Source organism: Puma concolor, chromosome C1, assembly GCF_028749965.1.
Source record: "Puma concolor isolate L17-30 chromosome C1, mPumCon1.1.hap2, whole genome shotgun sequence".
Lineage (NCBI taxonomy): Eukaryota > Metazoa > Chordata > Mammalia > Carnivora > Felidae > Puma > Puma concolor.
Window position 1 is genome coordinate 41,223,303 of NC_141674.1, and position 18,854 is coordinate 41,242,156.

An 18,854-nucleotide genomic window follows, 5' to 3' on the forward strand; every position below is an offset into this window, starting at 1 on the left:
TGCTGGCAGAGGGGAGCTGTTTGGGATTCTCTCTCTCCCTTTCTCCCTCTCCTCTGCTCTCTCAAGCATTTAAAAATTAAAAAAAAAATGTATTTGCCTATGGTCAGGCATTGGTGTAATGCTCACAATTCAGATTTAGGGCTTTTGTTAGTAGTAATTCAAGCGAAACATAAGGATTTAATGGAATAACTGTAAATGATTGTATAACAAACATCTCAAAATAGTACTTTTTCTAAGTGGTTTGAAAGCTAGAGTAAGTTTTATGTATTTAGGGGAAGTTAATTGGACTATTTATTAGCTCTGCACAAAGTATTTTTACTAGAGAAAAATGATTTTTTTTAAAGATCCTACAACACATTAAGGCTTGTATTAAAATGATATATAGATGTTAGTAAATGAATGAGGCACATATATTTTGGCAATATTAATTTAAATATACTTCGTAAATTGTTTTCTGAGAGCCTATGGATCTAATAAAAACATCCCACCAAAAAATTAAAAAAAAAATTAGCCCACTTAATTCTACCCAGTCTTTTTATAAATTATATAGTGGTAGTTTTAAAAATAACAGCACAACTGGGTACTCACTGATTATTCAGAAGTTGATTGTCCAGATAGTAACCATACTTTGCTTTTCCGTTTGTCCTTTGGCTATTTTCCTTGCTTTTTAGCAAGTAGATAATCCACGAATCCCTTCACACCCATTTTCTGATCCATAAAATTGTTGATAGGTGCTTCACCAAAATTGTACAAAAGGGATTTGGATTTATCTGCTTAATTGTCCACATTGTTTTTTGCTTTATCACTCTGAGCAATAGGCATTAGTTCAGGAGCCATCTGATTAATGTTGCTGATAGACTAAAACCATTTATTGTTTTTATAAAGTCTTTAAGGCAACTTTGAGATACTAACTTTCCTTTACATTTTTTTTTCTTGAGAAAAGTTTTTGTCCACTGGAAGATTTAGTCATCTTTGGATGCCTCCACAAAGTTTGTTTTTCTCTGCATATGAACGAAACAGCATTATGAGTAAGGTATAGACTTTAAGCATCTGAAACTGATTGTGATCAAAGGAGGAACAGGACCTGTTTGATTTGGACCCCTTCTGTAACATCAGGGCTTGTAGGCTCCAGATTTCTTGGCCTTGAGAAAAAGTTGAAAAGGTAAATGAGGGTTTGTCTCAAGAGTCTGGTCCTAGTGGTGAACCGTGAGATTTGGTTGATTTTGAAAAAGTAATGAACCCCATTTCTCAATCAGCCTCATAGTACTTAATCTAGGCATTCCAAAAGCAAGTTTTAGGCATTGTGTAAATTGGGAAACCTGGATTATGCTATCAGAAAGACTTAGGAAAAAGAAACCATTGAGATTGGCCTCTGGCACTGTCCATTCTAGAGGTGTGGTAATAGGCTACATTCTGCCAGTTCCAGAACCATGTCACATAGACAAAATGCTCCATGTGTTCAAGCCAAGGATTTTGGTGTTTGAGCTATTATCCAGTACTTTTTCCACCCTTAATAGTGGCCCAGGGGCCCATATAAGTCAGACTCAGCTTTAAACTGATAATTTTACAGTTTGACCAGCAGTTCAGCAAAGGATGGGCTTTAGAATTCAACTGCCTGGCTTTAGATCTTTCTATTGTATAATACCTGTGTGATTGTGGGCAAGCTATTTAATCTGTGTCTCAATTTTCCCATCTGTAAAATGGCAGTAATAGCCCCTTATCATAGGGTGGTTATGAGGATCAGATACAGGTAAAGTGCTTAGACTAGCAACTGGTAAATAGCAAGCACTTGATATTAGCTGTTATTCTTCCCAGAGCATATGGTATCTGGTGTTCTGACCAGTTTGCTAATGATGTGAGGAAAACAAAACCCAATCCAATCAATTGTGAGGTATTGCCTGTGGTTTGTCTGATTAAACTTGAATGTCAACTTTTAGAAGTCCATAGCAACCTTCAATAACTGTCTTCCCAAAGGAAGGGCTCTACTGTATTTTGTCACTTAACAGTTGGCTTTATACAGTAGAAGCAATTCATAGATTGCTCATTTAGAAATGAATTTCTCAAGGCCCTAGATTTCAAAAGAGCTTTGCTAACCTAAACAGAAAGGCATTTTCCAACCTTGGAAAGCTGCATCTGAGAGGTGTGTGTGTGAGAGAAGTTCCCTTTTTTGCCTGGTATCCAGGTACCTCTCATTTACAGTGAATTAGTATGATGGTGCTAAGGATATAGACAGTTGTTGAAAAGGCACACTATTAACGCTTTAAATTTAAAGCAAAGGAAAAGACTTGTCTACTCACCATGATCTAAGAAACTTAGGAGTAACTCCAGAGAACTCTCTGGATGTTTTTGTCTTTGATTCTAGCACTCAGCAGGCTGAGGCTTTCTGAAAACCTCCTGGGTACTATTCTTCCGTTGCTGGGACTCTTCCACCTGGGCCTCAGCCAAGTCTTGGGTTGGCATTGGCCTTTTAAGGGTCCTGGCTTTGCTGTCAGGTTATGACTTTTTGCTCTGAATGACGAAAGCTGTCTTGGAAACATTCCCATTCGGACTTGAGAGATAAGGATTAAGGAATCCTGCCAACACATGGGAGAGCTGATAGGGACCAGCATACTGCTGGAAGCCACTTTGCCAGTCCAAGGGCTATGACCAGTGAGAGGCAGAGGTAGACTTTCCATTCCCAGGGGCCTGTTTAGATCATATTAAACAGTTACTACTTCCTAACAATGGAGTTCCTTTGTGTAACAGGATTTAGGTTTTCCCAAAATAAAGATTATTTGCTCTCCAAGTGTGCTGGGCTATTAGGTCTTTGAGAAAGCCAGTCATTCCTGGTTAAGTTGCTTGGGGATACAAGGCTTTGGCAAAGGATAGGGAGGTATATATCTTGCCTCATTTTGGAGATGAAAAGCCAGAAATGTACTTGACCAGAGTACTGTTGACAGCAGGAAAGAGCCTTAATCTAGTGCAAATTACTAATTATTAGAGGATCCATGACTTCCCAAGGTCACTCTGAAAATTGGTAGCAATCCAGGGACTAGAATTGAGGTCTCCTTCTCGGCCAGAATTCTCCACCTGATGTCTGCCTCTCCAGGGCAGATGTGCTGGAAAGCTGCACTACTTAGAGAAACACCAACCAGAAATGGCTCAAATAAGACAGAATGAGATGCCCAGGACAGAATTTTCACCTTCAAAGCCTCTGTACAAGGATATGGTATTAGACACCTGATGTTTTCACCCTACTTCCCAAACATGTTTTTAATAGACTATCTCAAGCCGCAGGGGGCATAAGGGAGACAAAACCCACTGATTTCACTTACTAGTCAGACTGCAGCCGTGGCAACAGAGATAAGGTGATGTAGGCTAACTAATGAAGCTCAGCAGGAAATCAGTAATAACATTGACAAGAAAAACATCCTGGCATAATTTTTTAAAAAAATAAAAGTGCCTAAAATGAAAAGTTTTTGTTTTGTTTTTAACTGCAATTTTTGCCAACTGTGCTTGGTATTCTGTGACCAGTGCTGTTTTCTTTTTATACAGTAGTATTAGTGTTCTAATGTGTGAGGGAACCACAAAAGGCCACCCTCATTCAGTAGCCTGGTTGTAGCCACCCCTCTCACCCTGCCCTAACAACCTAGAAATAGGCTGGTCTCCCAGAATCCAGGCTGTGGAGGAGAGAGAACCTACAAAGGACTTGCTCTTGGTGTAGAGCATTCTTGTGTCTAGTTCTAACAAAATGAGAGTTTTCATGACATTTCTGCTTTGACAGTACTAAGTGCTGCAAGATGATCTTGAATGAGGGTTTTTCTGCTTTGTTTTCCTAATGAGAATCTGCTTTGCTTAAAACCTAGGACTTCATTCGTATTAGTCACAGAAGACTGGTTGGCTGTATGTTAACCTGCCCCTGGCAAGTGTTAAGTGTTTACTAAAAATCCAGCAATGCTGGAAGATTGGAAAAGCTCTGTGGTTTCTCCCTTACAGAAATTGCATTCATCATGTATTTGAGGAGTCACGTTTCACAGATGAATATTTTTACTGTGTACATGATTTTTCCCTCCAGGGAAATGGTTAAGTTGAAGTATGCTGTCATTAGCTTGTGAATAGTAAAACTTGGTGTTGGTCACTAAACTTGAATTCTCCCTGTAACAGTCCCAGAGTTTGAAAATTCAGATGCTTTTAGGGGCCAGAAGGGTAATATAAGTGTTTAAAGCAGTCCCTACTCAGTTCCAACTGATTGTTGCCTTATTTTCTTATAGGGATGAGCCCAGTATTGCTAGATTGGATTTTCTTTTTAAATAAGAGGCCAGAAACCAGATTTTTAGTGAAATCTCCCCATTCTTAAATGTTAATAACTTACTCTAAAACATTTTAGACATGTTGTCTAAATAAAACAGACCTGGGCCACATGGCTTCTGATCGAGACTTTCTGCCTTGCCCAAGAATTCAAGCAACATATTTTACTGAAATAGATGTTGCATGATCTCTTAAGTTGTGTAAGTTTTATTAAATATCTTTTTTCTCTTACTAAAAAAATCTAAAACATATACAACAGGCCAAGAATAACCATTCTAAGAAAAATGCTGTCAGTAAATAAATGTACCTTGGAGTGAAATACAGAAGATTTTTGTTTCGTAAATTATTCCCAGTTGTTTCAGTTTGGCATACAGTGAGGATGCAGACTTGTGTCTGAGAACTTCCCCCCGACAGAAGGGCCACACAGCTCCCCTTCCATCCCCCCTGGGCAACCCCTATTTCTTACTGGTGAATATTAATATTTTTTTTTTCCTACAGATGGACTCACATGTCTTTTTAGTGAGACAACTTTCATTTTTTTTAATTGGAGAGTTACTAAGAGAATGAAAATGAAGTGTAAGACGTAAGGTAGAGGGTGTCTGTATGCAACCTCTATGCCCACCCCTCAGAAGCCTTGAAGCTTTTGAGGTACAGACCCTCCGAAGGGTCCTTTCAGCCCTGGAAGCTGAGACCTTGCTGAATTTTGAAAAGCAATTTGGTCTTGGACATCATAGATTTACCTCCAGATTAGAATGGGTTAAAACAGATTTACAGGTGGTTGGTTACTTTTTTTTTAAGCCAACTGTGATACCATTAATGTATTTCTAACATGTAAACTCTTCATACATTCTCTTAAACATCACAGTGAAAAACAAGTACCCGTATGTGTGATAGGGCAGGCAGAGGGCTCCACCTGCTCTGTCCTTGGTAAAGGCCCTTGGCCACACTGGTGAAAATGCCGACTTCTCTTCTGCATGAATACAAATGTTGTGCCATCCCACTGGAGCACCGGTGGACCCCGAAGGCAGGGCAGGGGGAGGGGATCTTTTTGAAATGTTTCCAGCTCTGTCCAGCTGTCTTCCAGCCTGGGAGTGCTGCATAAAACTATAAGGACACTGATGAGACCATGGATCTGTTGCCATTCTCTAGGGAAGACTTGGCTTGGAGTATGGCTGCCTGGATTCTAAAATGTGTCCTTGACTCCATGGAGTAATTCTTGTAGTTTTGCCTGGAAGAGACCAGAGAATCAGACATAAAAGGCTGCTCGAGGAAGTACTTTTCCTTCAGTCTGAACTATAGGAACCTACTAGGCCAAGGAAGATTTTTAGAAGCTTAAATCCTGGTCTGTCTAAAAGAGTTGGGCCTTGCCCAGTAGGGATTAACAGAAAGGATGGGTAGTCCCTCACCCTCTGGAACCAGTCTTATTCCTGTTGAGTCCCCAAGCTTGAGGGAATGATTTGAAGAAGTAAATGCATGAGGCTGGAAGGCAGGAGACCTGGGTGTGACCAGGTAGTTGTGCTGTGACCCTGGGTAATTCACTCCCTACTTCTGGGATTCCAATTCTCACTGGCAGATAATGAGGGAATTGCCTTCTACACCAGAGCTGGGTACCCAGGGACACAGGCCTGGCCTCTGGACTGCCATAATGCCCTTGCCAGCACCCTCTCTTCCTGCTTCCTGTGCTCCTCTGCCACCAACCAGGGTGAAGCTCCTGAGGGGGGAGGAAGACCAAGGCTATTCAAGCCTCCAGCCTTACTTGGCAGTTTCCAAGAGTTTGACAGCCTCTTCGTTTCTGCCTTGCTCCATGAATAGCAGGGCCAGCTCCAGCAGGGCATTTGGGATCAAGTAGTGGTCATACTTAATCTTCTTTTCACTGTGGGACAGAGGAGGACATGTCTTATAGGCTCTGCCCTTGAGACATCCTATAGGTTCTTGAGCCTTCCCCCAGAGGGAGGATCTAATCCATGACCTCAAGTGGGGGTTCCTGATAATGAATTCTGGTTGGAGGAGGTTTCCCTTCATAGCCACAGAAAGGCTTAAGATCCACCGCAGAGGCTTCCAGTCCTCTGCACCTAGAGCCCCAATTCCCTAACAACTTCTGGCTCATGCCATGTATTGCCCATGCCTGCCTCTGTCCCCAATGCCCTTTGTCCAGGTTAAATGATTTACTAAATTGGGAAGTCTATGGTCTCCATTCTGGCCCTTCTGACTCACTCTCGTTGGTCTGCCAGAGATATCCTTTTGAAGCCCAAATCTGCCCTGCCCAGTCACCTTCCTGGATCTTTTCTGTCTACAGGATCATGTTTAGCCATGTAAGCAAAACATCCAGGACTTTCTCAGTCTAGTCCCCCTTATTTCATCTGTACCTTTTCCCTCTATAACTTCACCCAGGCAGCAGAGGACCTAATCACTGTCACCCCAACCTCAGGTATTTTTCCTGTGTCCAGGCTTTTTTGCAGAATGCTGTACCTACTCTACTTAAAACTCCTGCCTTTCTCTGCCTGATGGAACTTCCCAGTTAAAATGGCATCCCTGGAAAGCCTTTCTTGGTATCTTGCTTTACATATAGGTCCCTCCTCAGGGCACCTGCTGTCCTCTCTGCTTTCCTGTAACAGCCCTGGTCATACCAGATTGAGTTGCCTATAGCTGTCTATCTGTAACATTTGTGCTCCTCAAAGGTGGAATTGAATTACAAACTCCAGGAGGCACCATTCACCTGAAACTTTTGTGTGGATGCACCCCTGTAGTTGGGCAATCTGGTGGCCCTAGGGGATGAGTTCTGAATGATCTCTGCCCAGCAAGAATCCTGGCATAGAAGAGACACTAGTAAAAGTGTAGTGAGTGAATGGGGGTAGGCTAGGGTCAAGCACTGGAATGCATGTGAGGAAGGAGAAACCCAATTCTACCCAGGAGATGTGGGCCCAGCAGTAGGCCATCTGGAGTGGGAGCAGCCTCAGAAGCACTTACTTGGAAGAAATGCTCCTGAAGTTCTCCTCAGCCTCCTGAACACGGCCTAGGTATTTCAGACAGAGGCCTTTCAGCAACTTCACCAAGCATTCATCATCCACTGAGTACTCATTCTCTGAGAACAGGGGAGTGAGGGAAGACAGGCTTGTTTATTTCTGCAACAGTTCCTGCACGGAGCCCCTACTCTGCTGGGCCCTGGGGACAGAGAGGTAACTTACACATGGTCCCTGTCCTCAGCAAGCTCACATCTGGGAAGTAAAGACAGATACTGAGACAATGACCGTACAGTGAGATTAGGATTGACTGAAGGAGGCCCAGGGGTTGTGGGAGCCCAGAGGAGGCCTTGACCCTACCTTGGGGGACAAGGGACAGCTCAGAGAAACTGCCACTGAAGCTCAGTCTAGAAAGGCAAAGGTTCATTACCTGGATAGAGGAGGAAGGACATTTTTGGTAGAGGGAAACTTTAAAGACCTGTGGTCTGACTCAGCCTAGCAAGTTCAAAGGCTTGAGGGTAGTCACCTGGGCCCTTTTCCAGCATCTCTTCAGCTTTGGTGATAATCTCAAGTATCCCATCTGTGAGTTCAGGCTGCTTCCCAATCACAGCGTAGCCATTCCAAATGTACATCATTTCCTGAGGGTAGGGGAGCAAGTCAGTCAGGTTTCCTCCCCAGTGGAGTCTTGGTTTCCCCAGCTGTAAAATGGGCAGCTCAGATTAAAAGCCCTTATAGTTTTAATCTTTTATGCCAAGTCTCAGCCCAGCCTATGTAGTTGTGGACTTGAAGGGATCATGGCAGGGAGCCTCATCACTTTTTGGGATCTCACCTTACACCAGTGTGGATTTAAGATGGGCCCATATCCTTGATGTTCTGCTCACAGCTGCACATAGTTTTCAATTACTCTTCTGTTCATGGCTTCCCTGGGTGTTCAGCTCTTTCCCAAACCTCTCTGTCAAAACTCTTTCCCCATACTTTGAGGACCAGGCCTTGACCCACACTCTCCAGGAAGTCCTCCCTGTTCCAGCTGGCAGGATAAATATTGGAGGAACCATATTTACTTAAGCACTTCAGGATTTCCAATAGCTCTTAAGACTGTGTCACCTTCTCTTTTCCCTCAAGGCACTGGGCTTGAGTTACCCTCATAAATACTATGAAACACATCTGGATTCCTTTCTTTGCCTCAACTCTCAGGAAGCTCAGAATACTAAATTAAATATTCATTTATAGTAAATGTGTTAGCATTTCCTAAACTATGAAACCAGGGAATAGATGTGAAAGTGATTTGTATACAAAAAGTTCTATAAAGATGTTATTATGTTTCTTGTTATACTCCAGGGATGGAATTTAAGTTTAGAACCAGTATTCCTCAAAAGGTTTATATAGTCCCAAGTTAGCAAATATTCCATTAAAAAAAAGAGGCCTGTGGCCAGTTAAGTTAGGGAAAAAATCATCTTCATGCTTACTCTTGACGACTTACAACATATTATTACATAAAGACTCCAAAAGGTGTATACAGCAAATAAACTTTTTTAGACTTTCTTGAATACATTTAATCCACAAAACTATTTTAGGCATAAATAAACATTTTGCAGATTACAGTTTGGGAAATTCTAAATTTTTGGTATAGTTGCTTCCCCATTCCTTTCCTTCCCATACCCCCCCATATGATAGTTTTATTATGCATTTCAAACTATAAGCAGTTTCAAAATTTGTTTAAAGATATCCAGGATATAGAAGTTCTGTATTAATATTCAGTTTATTTATAAAGTACTTAACACATTTTATCAGCTAATTCTCTTAACTGCTCTATGAAATGGGCAAGGTATATATTTTACATTAAGGGAAAGGGAACCCTATCCAAGGTCACACTGTTAGTGAATAGTGGAGCCAGGACCAGAAAAAAGCAGTGCCCTTTCTACTTTTTGGGTTACCTTAGTATTTAAACAACACTCTTTTAACAAGCTGGAAACTTCTGATGCCAGCTCAGATCATGCATGGAATTAGCATCATACAACACTGGTTCAGAATATAGGCTCTGGAACCATTCTAGATTTAAATTCTAATTCCCAACTCACCAGCTGTGTGACCTGGACAAGTTATTTTTATATTTATATCTATTTATTAGACATCTTTCTACTTATCTATTAGGCATTATTATCCCCATTTCTAAAATGAGGATAACACCAGCACCTACTCTGAGTTGTTTTAAGGACCAAATGAGGCAAGGGGTGTAAAGAGCCTTGATCACACAGCAAGTGCCCAGTAATACTGTCAGCTATTGTTATTTCAGAGGCGAACAGAACACGGTCCCAGGCCTCAAAAGCTTGGTCCAGTGAGGGGGACAGTGTAAACAATTATAATCATGTGACAAGACTGAAACACTGGGTGGGAACAGAAGCAGCTGAGTGATGCCCCTGCCTGGGCACAGGGGTGTGAACCTGCTCTTTCATCTTGAGGCATCTGAAGCCTGCTCACCTGTTTCCCTAGCCCCACCAGACCAGGACTTTCTCAGGCAGGGGATGGCTCAGACTCATTTGTATGCTTCCCTAACAGTCTCAGATAAACTGAAATCCTTTCCAGGCCCCTGAGGTATGAAGGTCTTGCTTCCTCATCCACTTCCCCCTTGCCATAGCTGTATCTCTGGCTCTCAGATAATCCCCACAATCCCAAACAAGTGCAGAGACAGTCAAGACCTTCCTACTTACCAGAGCAGGGATTGGCAACGAGATTGGCTTGGGAGAGAGGTAGCGTCTGGACTTCCGGATGGCAAACTTCTCTGTAGGTAGAGATTTCCCAGCAATCTTGAGCTTCAAGCCTGGCACTGCTCTGTGAAAGAGATGAAGAGGGTGAGAAAAAACTAAGGACCGAGATCCTCAACCTGCCCAGCCTCTGCTTCGCTCCTCTCTGGGCTTTGGTTCCCCAAGTTTATAGGATAGGGTTGGACTCAGCCTGTGGCTATGGCCTGCCCACTTCCTGAGGCTAGGCAAGGGGCCTCCTCCACATCAGCTGGCAGACATGAGAATGTCAGCAAACTCCCCAGGCCTGCTTTGCTAGTTGTCTCACCACTCCCAGGCCTCATTTCCAGAAGGCCAGAGAAGCCTGACCCCAGTTTCACAGGGAAGACTAATACCCAGAGAAAGGGAAGGACCTGCCCAAGACCACACAGATCAAACCTTTAATTAAGTCCTGCCACGTGAGTTGTGGCCTCAGCTGTTTCCAAAGGCAGAATAAAATGTGTGCAGCTGGGCAAGCCTCCACATGGGGGGGGGGCCGGGGGAAACCTCACCAATTCAGCTCCATCCCACACTCCTGATTTGTGCCACAGGCACTGGGCGTGGCTGTGACCCTCAGGCTTGAGCCATCCAGGCCCAGGAAACAGCTGGATCTAGTTGTGACTTCCCTGCCAAACACCTCCCCTGCTTATTCACTATGGAACCTCTCTGGGCCCCAGTTTTCTCATCTCTAATTGGAGATAATGATATGAAGGGGAGTAGAACTTGTTACCCCAGAATATGCCTGTGTGACATAAGGATTATTTTAGGCTGATTAAGAGACAGCAGATATAGGAAAAGCTCTGAAAACCGAGTAGAAATTTCTCTTTTGTAAGAGACATTGTTTTTTTTTTTTTAATTTTAATGTTTATTTTTGAGAGAAAGCACATGCACGAGTGAGTGGAGGGAGGAGCAAAGAAAAGGGAGACACTATCTGAAGCAGGTTCCAGGATCTGAGCTGTCAGCACAGAGCCAGGCATGGGGCTGGGCTCGAACTCACAAACCATAAGATCATGACCTGAGCTGAAGTCGGACACTTGGATGTTCAACCTAGTGAGCCACCCAGGGGCCCGAGACAATAACATTTATAAGGGAGACCTCCATTTGTAGGGGCATCTCCTCTGTACCTGGAAGAGGAGGAAAAGCCCTAGAAACTCTTAAAGGAGGCAGAGACTTAAATCTGCATAACAACCTTATCCCTCCTTTACTGTGCTTTGCCTGGAAACCTCCCATAACTGGCTCCCTGTCTCCAACATCTTTTATCTTTAGCTGGAGATGGTTTGGGCGATTTCAGTTACTGTTTTTCCAGAAAAACTGGGTCTCTCCATGTGTATAGGAGGTATACATGTTATTAAACTCTGGTTTATTTTTCTCTTGTTAATCTTTTATTAATGGGGGGCGGGGGGGGGCGGTGGTCTCAGCCAGTCTCTAGCTAAGAACCTAAAAAAGTAGAGGGTAAAAAAATGATCCTTCCTCCCCACAGATACTTAACCTCACAGGCTTTCTGGAAGAGTTATGAGATTGAGAAGTGGAGGCACTGGATAAATGATAAACACCCTACGACTGTGACAACAGTAGCTGAAAGCTCAGGTTACCACAACTTCCAGGTCTGCAAATTAGGGTCAACCCTCACCCATGGCCAGAGGAAGGCCCTAGGCTCCATCCTCAGCCTGCTGAGGCTGAGCCCTGCTCTAGACACTTCGCAGAAGGCAAATAGCAATACAGACTAAGAAAAACAGCCAACATTTAGTGGCTCCAGGCCTTACACCAAGGTTTTAAATATAGTCTCTATTTCATTCACAAAACAACTCTGCAAGGCAGAAGTTGTTATTCCCATTTTATAGCTGCTGAAATGGTTCACAGTGACAGCTAAGAAATGGCAGAGGGTGGATTTCATCCTGTTTGACCTCTTTGGACAGCAGTGTCCACATCTGTCCCATTGACCAGAAGAAAGAGACTCAGTGGAAAAGATGTTGACAAACCACTTTCGTGAAATGGGGGGAAAGGCCTCTGAACAGATTCAAAGAGCTGGAACAAGCAGCAGCAGGAGATGGTGGTTATGGAAGGGAATGGGGCACATGGGGAATCCTGAGTGAGGGTCAGGGAGCCCAGAACCAGGGGAATTAAGAAGCCCACCACCACCCTCCCTAGTGCCTACAGCTCAGGGCAGCTGTGGGCAGATGTGGCTGAGGCGTAGGATAGAGTGCGTTGGTAGGACCCACCTAAACAACTCCACTTCATCATCCCCGAACGGCTTGTAATCCTCCTTCCCAAACATGCTGAGGTAGGCAGCCTTCATGTAGATGTAGGTGGCCTGTGCAAGGCAGAGCAACAGGTGTGAGCAGCCGGCCTTCCAGTCAGCCCCAGATTGGCACAGATACCTCATTCAGACCTCACTAGGCCAGCACAGTAGCCAAGCTCCAGGGGAGTAACTGAGGGTAAGGAAGCTGAAGTACCTTGAGGACTTGAGCTGGGAGCTAAGTCCAGGAAAGGCCCATGTCTACTTAAAGTAGCTGCCCTCCCTCTGAAGCAGTGGAGAGAAGGACTCAAGCAACTAGTGGATGTGCAGGGCAGGGCAGGGCAGTGCTGAGGCAAGGACAGATATACAAAGAGGACAGTAAGAGCTTTGGGGAAGCAATTACTTTAGATTGGACCCCTGAGAACCAGTGGGAAGATTCACAGAGATCTGAAAAAGGACCTTTCAGGCAAGGGCAACAGCCTCAGCAAATCCAGGGAGGGGCAGAGATGTGTAGTAAGAAGCATAAATCATAGCATAAATAGCATAAATAGCATAAATCATAGAATGTGTAAAAGAGATGTGAGGCTGCAAGAGTGTGTCAGGGGTCGGTTCAGGGTCCCTGCCTTTCTGTGTGCCAGGCACTGTACATACACCACCCTACAGGATTCAAAAGACCATGTTAGAAAGGAATCTGTACCTCGCCTCTGCTTCCTGGGACTGCAGAACTTATGGGGGGGGGGGGGGGCAGCAGCAGAGCTGGAAATGATGCTAAGTGTGTGTGGCTTTAAGGGCCTTGCCCACTGGATCCACAGCCAACCCAGACAGGGAAGGTGCAGTTGTGCAGACCCCTATCCCCACCTCCAGATACATTCCTTCCCCAGAAGTCCAACACCAGAGGAACCTGGTTCTGTACTGCCCTCCAGTGGCCAAGCCTTGAACCTCAGCTCCTGCTAGCTGGGGCTCTTGAGGAAGTACCTGCGGGTGGTCTACAAAGAAGTGTAGGGGGTGGAGAAGGAAAGGGAGCAGAACATCCTGGAGTCTAGTCTCAGGAGAAGGCAGAAAGCAGCCTCCACCAGGGGCACCTCCCAGGCTGAAGCCAGGGTTATTCCCAGTTGCACTCTGCCCTCCACACTTTCACCCACCCTTCAAAAAATGAGGAAAGGCTGGTCTTTGAGGGGGTATGGGAAGAATCTACCCCCTCTGAAACTGTTGCCCATCCTGTCTTTAATCTGGTGTCATCCCTACCTTCTCCCTCTCTGCCCTGGAACTGAGTCACCAAGTCATGATGATCTTACCTCCTATAGCTCTTGAATCCCACTTACTGCAACCAGCCTCCACCTTGGGTCCCTGCTCCAAGCCACCAGGGATGTCTTCTACTGCCCTTGTCCATACGGTCTCCTAACCCATCTCCTTGCTCCCACCCCTGTCCCTGAAAGCCATGTCCACCCCATTGCCACTCTGATATTTTAAAGTCAGATCATGTCAGTCCCTCTTTGAAATCTTCATATCCCATCATGCTTAGGATAAAATCCAGACTCCCTGTCAATGGACTATGAGCCCTTACCCTATCTTCCTCAGTTTCCTCTCCAACTTTATCTCCTGTTGTTTCCCCCTCACACACATCACTAGCCACAATGGCCCCGGGGCTGTTTCCAGAACATATCAAACACACTCAGCTTCCCCCTCCCTCATGCTTGCATTTTCAGTGTCCTTGGCCTGGAATGCTCCTCATTAAGATACCCACATAGCTTTCTCCTGCACTTCATTCTGGTGTCTTCTCAGACAGGCCTTGCCTGATTTTTCTTTACTACACATACCAGCCTGACATTATTACACTGCACATCTATTTGTGTGTTTCTTGTCCCTCTTCCCACTAGAATATGAGCCTTGAGATGGAGGGGTCTTTGCTCTGTTCACTGCTGGATGTCTTCGACCCGGCACATGGGGTGCCAGCAACTGCAGGAGGGATTTCTTAGAGCACAGATCCAAGCCACACACATCAGGGGCTCCCCCACTGTTAGACTAAAGGCCTAACAGCCACTCAAGGCCCTCTGCTTGTCTGGCTCCTCTTGTGCCATTCCTTCCCCATCAGTCCTGTGCCATCCCTCTGCCTGGGAAGCCACTCTCTTTTCTCACCAGGCTCAGCCGCGGGCTTCCTCCAAGAGCCTTATCCTACCCCTCAGCCACCCCAAACAGCTTACCCTCACTGAATCACCAGAAGTTAGGATGGATAAAGTAACCTAGAGTTCTGAGACCCACAGACATCCAAGTTATCAAAGGATGCTATGCAGCCACACTGCCGCCTCGCCTGCTGGGAGTCCTGTCTCCCAGGCTTATCTGATTGCCCAATGACTCCACACATTTATTTTGCTGCATTACTCTACCAGGGTCTGTGTAAATAGACAGTACTTGTCCTCAAGAAGCTTACAGCCAGTGGCCTGGGGGAGATCCCTCTGCAGCCGCCTGCACTGCCACCCACAAACCCCTTCACCTGGTGACACAGAACCTCTTGGCAGCACCCTAGCTCCTGAGCCTCTGTCCTTGCTTTTCTCTTGGCTCCACTTCCTCCACTCTGCCACCCTAATTCCTCCTCCTCTGTCCTCTTGACTGGGCTACCCAGGGCTGCCTGTGAGTTCCTCTTGGATTCCCCCACTATAGCCCTGAGCACACCACTGTCGCAGAGCACAGGAGTGAAGGCTCCACAGGGATGCTTGGCACAGTTCAGGCAGAGGAATGCAGAGCAGAGGGGCTGGTGCATATGGCAGTGACCATAAGCTTAAGTACCTAAAGCTGGAAGTTGGTGGACTCTGATGGCCAAATGCTACAGATTAGGAATGAATGAGGCCCCGAACTCGAGGCGCTACAACCCCCACTCCCAGAAAACACTTCTGAGGGAAGCACTGGAGAGGGAAGGGGACCAACCACCTCAAAGTCACACAGCAGGCTGGAGATGGAGTTGACTCATGTCCAGATTTCTTGACACCTGGGAGGCTGGCGCGGTCTCTGCTCCTCACAGCAGCTGTGAGGCCACCCCAGGCCTCTTCCCTGTGTAGGTGAACCCAGCTGCCTGCCTTCCACCATAGGAAGGCTTCTAGGTCACTTCAGTTCAACAAGGTTCCTTCCCTGATGTTGTTTTTCTCATTGGGAGTGGGAGGTGAAGAGGAATGAACGTCAGGCCCACAAAGGCTGGGTCTGAGAGTACACCTTCAACAGCAGGGTGGTCTCAAGGCAAGGGGGGCCTCCTCCGTGGGACTTAAGGAACAAGGGAAAAGCAAAGGCCTCTGAATCACACAGAACTGTCTTCAAATCCAGTGTCTGTCACCAACAGCTGTGTGGGCCAGGAAAGTCACATACCCTCTCTTGGCCTCCAGGTCCCTTGTGCGTCCAATGCAGATAACTTCTACCTCAGTGGGTGTAGTGTGGAGGGAATGGCAAATGCTGGGCACACAGAGCTCAGTGAAAGCCTGCTCCCTCCTCCAGCTCTGCCTGCCCCGGACCTAGAGAATTTCCTTTCAGCTTGGTCTCCAGGCAGGGGTACTGAAAAGGGACTTCCATGCAGAGGTGGGGAGGGACGAGAGGGATTTAAGGTCACTGAGACACATATTCTATACATTTGCCAATACCAGATTGGACGCTCTCTGATGATCTCTATGATTCTGACTCTTGGTTCAGAATTCTGTGCTATCGTTACTATGATGGTAACATCTAGTACTTATTTTACCACTTCCCCTAATGTTGTAAGTTTTCACCTATGGTAGACATCTATCTGCTTTGCTTTACTTTGCCTTCATGGTATCTTTTTAATGCTTCCCCCCAAACCAACACTTTTTATAGGGACATCACCTCATTTTTTTCCAGAGAACCACCCTTCTACTCTTGATCCATGAGGAGTCTTCCCACTCCTGTTTCCAGGCACTGAAATGTGATCTTTGCTAGACCCAAGAGCCTCTGTTGTGGGACTATGGTTGAAACTGAAGGGAAGATATTGAGTTAGGAGCAGGCAGTCCTTGGCCACCCTGCCTATCACATGGAGAGAACCTGCCTGCATAGCAAAGATGTCACAAAGCAGAGGACAGCCACAGATGGAAAAACGCCAAGCTGAAATGACATAATTTGAATTCCTGGATCCAGCTGTACCTGAAATCAGATGTGCCTAGAATGTTTAGTTCTATGAACCAAAGAGCCTTTTGTGTTTTTTACCTGCATAGTCCAATACAGTGGCTACTAAACCCGTGTGACATTTTAAATTTAAATGTGAACTAATTAAAATTAAATAAAATTGAAAACATCTAGTTTCCCAGTTGCACTAGCACACTGCAGGTGCTCAGTGTGCCCATGTGGCTGGTGGCTACCACAATGGACAGAGCAGAAATAGAACATTTCCATCATAATAGAACATTCTGTTGGACAGCACTCACCTAGACAGTGTGAGCCATGCTTCTGTCCCTTATGACTAAAACTGTTGACTGATGCTTTGTAGTTCTAAACTTTATCTGCTCCTCATGGTCTTTAGTTCCTTCCAACCTATTATAATTTATGGTTCTATTTAAAATTCCAGCTGATTTTCAGGTTTCAGTTAAGGGTTTGGCTCTTATGGTCTGGAGTCTTATGGCCAGGCTGTGTTGGCCCGGTCCCCCAATGACCCCAACACTTGGTGTCAGCCCACCTTAGACCAGGAGTTCTCCTTGCTGAGCAGGTCGGCATAGAAGTAGGCCATCTTCCACTGGCCCTTGTAGGTGAAGCACCACATCAGCTCCCAGTAGCACATGTGGTGGAACTGCTTCCAGTGCTGCTGGGCCTCACAGCACTCCTCGAACCGCTGGATGGCCTGTGGGCACCTGCTGGTCAGTCTCATGGCCCCACCACCCCACCACATCACATAGAAGACCCAGCCTTTTCCACTGGTCTAGTCTAGCCCTGTGCCAGGCTTAGGGAGGGAGGGCAGGCCGCAGCACTGGGGAGATGGGACAATTCTGGGCTCCAGTCCTAGTTCTACCCACTAAGTCTCACTTCCTGCCCAACTCTGGGACTCTAGTCTTTCAGCACAAAATGAAAGGATGGGATAGAGCTATAATGGAAGGATAGGAGGCAGTGGAAAGTTATTAATATTAAAGCAGCATAATAATGTCTGCGCCTCAGAGCAGACTCCAAAGTTTCCAGTAGCTCTCATGAAAGGAACCGGACCTAGGGCATCTGTCCTTCTGCTTGAGGAATCAGATCCAGGGCCAGCTGGAGACCCCAGAACGCCACACTGTAACAGTCCCTCCTGGGTATTCTGCCAGACCCATGACCCTCCCCTTCTAACCCCTTCATTGGCTCCGTCCCACCTATGGAGTCCAGACTCCTTAGCCAGGCCACCAAGGTGCCAATCTCACACCCTGGCACCACTACTGTGCCATTCACAGTGCCCATCGTCATGCCCTGAGTAGGCCTTCCCACCACTCTGCCTCACTCAAAGACCTCCCTCTGCAGGGAGCTGCAGTCTTACAGCTCCTTGCCAGATCCTACTCACCACAAATGCCACCTCCTCCCTCATCTTCCTAGACTGTCTCATTCAGAATTGCTTCTCCTACCCTGCTGTCTTGTTGGTTCTCCCTTGGAGCACTCCTCCCAGTCTGCCCTGTCTCCAGTGTGTCTGTGTCTGTGTCTGTCTGCTTACTGGTCTGGGAGACCCCAAGGAGTCGCCAGCACTGGCCCAGACCCCCATTACTCACTGTGTCAACATTGCCTTTAATGGCTTCAATCCGCCCCGCAAAGAACAGGAAGATGGCACCCTGCAATGACACGCACGTGGGTCTGTGTGGGTCCACAAGGCACACATTGGCTGGGGGTGTTGCAGCAGGAAGCAGGGGCTCACCTTAGGATATCGCTTCAGGTAGGGGTTCAGGAGCTTCTCTGCCTCCTCAATGTTCACATTCCCAGTACCTAAAGGAGGTGAAGGGACAACACACATCACCACCACCAGCTCTTGTAATCCCTTCAGCAACCCACTAGGAGCTTCTCAGGGCCTCTATTTCCCTCTCTGTGAAATGGGGATGATAATTCTTCTACCTCCAGGATGATGTGAGCATTAAATAAGATGATACAGATATCATCCTGGGACATCACAAGACTCAATAACAAAGAGCCATGCCTGCCAAGGTGGTGCCCAGAACCCCAAGGACCTAACTACAGTGCCCTCACACCCTGCACAAGGTGGGCATGGCCATCCCCATTTCACAGATGAGAAAAATGAAGTTGGAACCTGGTCACATTGTGAGGAAGTGAGTGGTCAGCAAGCCAGGCCCGAAGACAGCTGATGTGGCTCTGTTGATTCTGGTGTCAGCGCCCCATCCCCAGTCTTGTGGACCCAAGCAGGGTCTGCAATCCCTTGCCATCTCATCCCCTGCCCTTGGAGCCAACCAAATCCCAGAAGCCCCAGCTTTTGCCCAGGAGGCGCACCTACCGAGCACAAAGGTGAGGAAGGTGTGGTAGCAAAGCAGCAGCATGACACAGAGCACAGCACGGAAGCTGTGCCCGGATGCGCCCTCCTCCAGCTGCAGCAGCCCGTAGTCCTGAGGGAAGAGACCGACAGGCTGAGGCCAGCCCCAGCAT

General features: G+C 46.2%; 1 protein-coding gene across 12 annotated transcripts in view; it reads right to left on the reverse strand.

Moving 5' to 3' along the window:
- Nucleotides 1-5,248: 5,248 nt before the first annotated feature.
- The window catches only part of TTC39A (tetratricopeptide repeat domain 39A), a 54,883-nt gene continuing 41,277 nt past the window's right edge, over nt 5,249-18,854 (reverse strand). For 7 of the 12 annotated variants that reach the window (XM_086716944.1, XM_025931413.2, XM_086716939.1 and 4 more), the window contains exons 9-18: nt 18,706-18,814; nt 18,118-18,185; nt 17,975-18,034; nt 16,927-17,088; nt 12,244-12,335; nt 9,956-10,076; nt 7,774-7,945; nt 7,255-7,369; nt 6,044-6,160; nt 5,249-5,515 (exon numbers count right to left, since the gene is read on the reverse strand). In XM_086716944.1, the coding sequence (XP_086573070.1) occupies nt 5,392-5,515; nt 6,044-6,160; nt 7,255-7,369; nt 7,774-7,945; nt 9,956-10,076; nt 12,244-12,335; nt 16,927-17,088; nt 17,975-18,034; nt 18,118-18,185; nt 18,706-18,814 (1,140 nt within the window). In that variant the 3' untranslated portion in view covers nt 5,249-5,391. Of the gene's footprint in view, nt 5,516-6,043; nt 6,161-7,254; nt 7,370-7,773; nt 7,946-9,955; nt 10,077-12,243; nt 12,336-16,926; nt 17,089-17,974; nt 18,035-18,117; nt 18,186-18,705; nt 18,815-18,854 lie in introns of those variants that run through there. The other 5 variants (XM_086716943.1, XM_086716941.1, XM_025931421.2 and 2 more) reach the window with 3 other exon arrangements.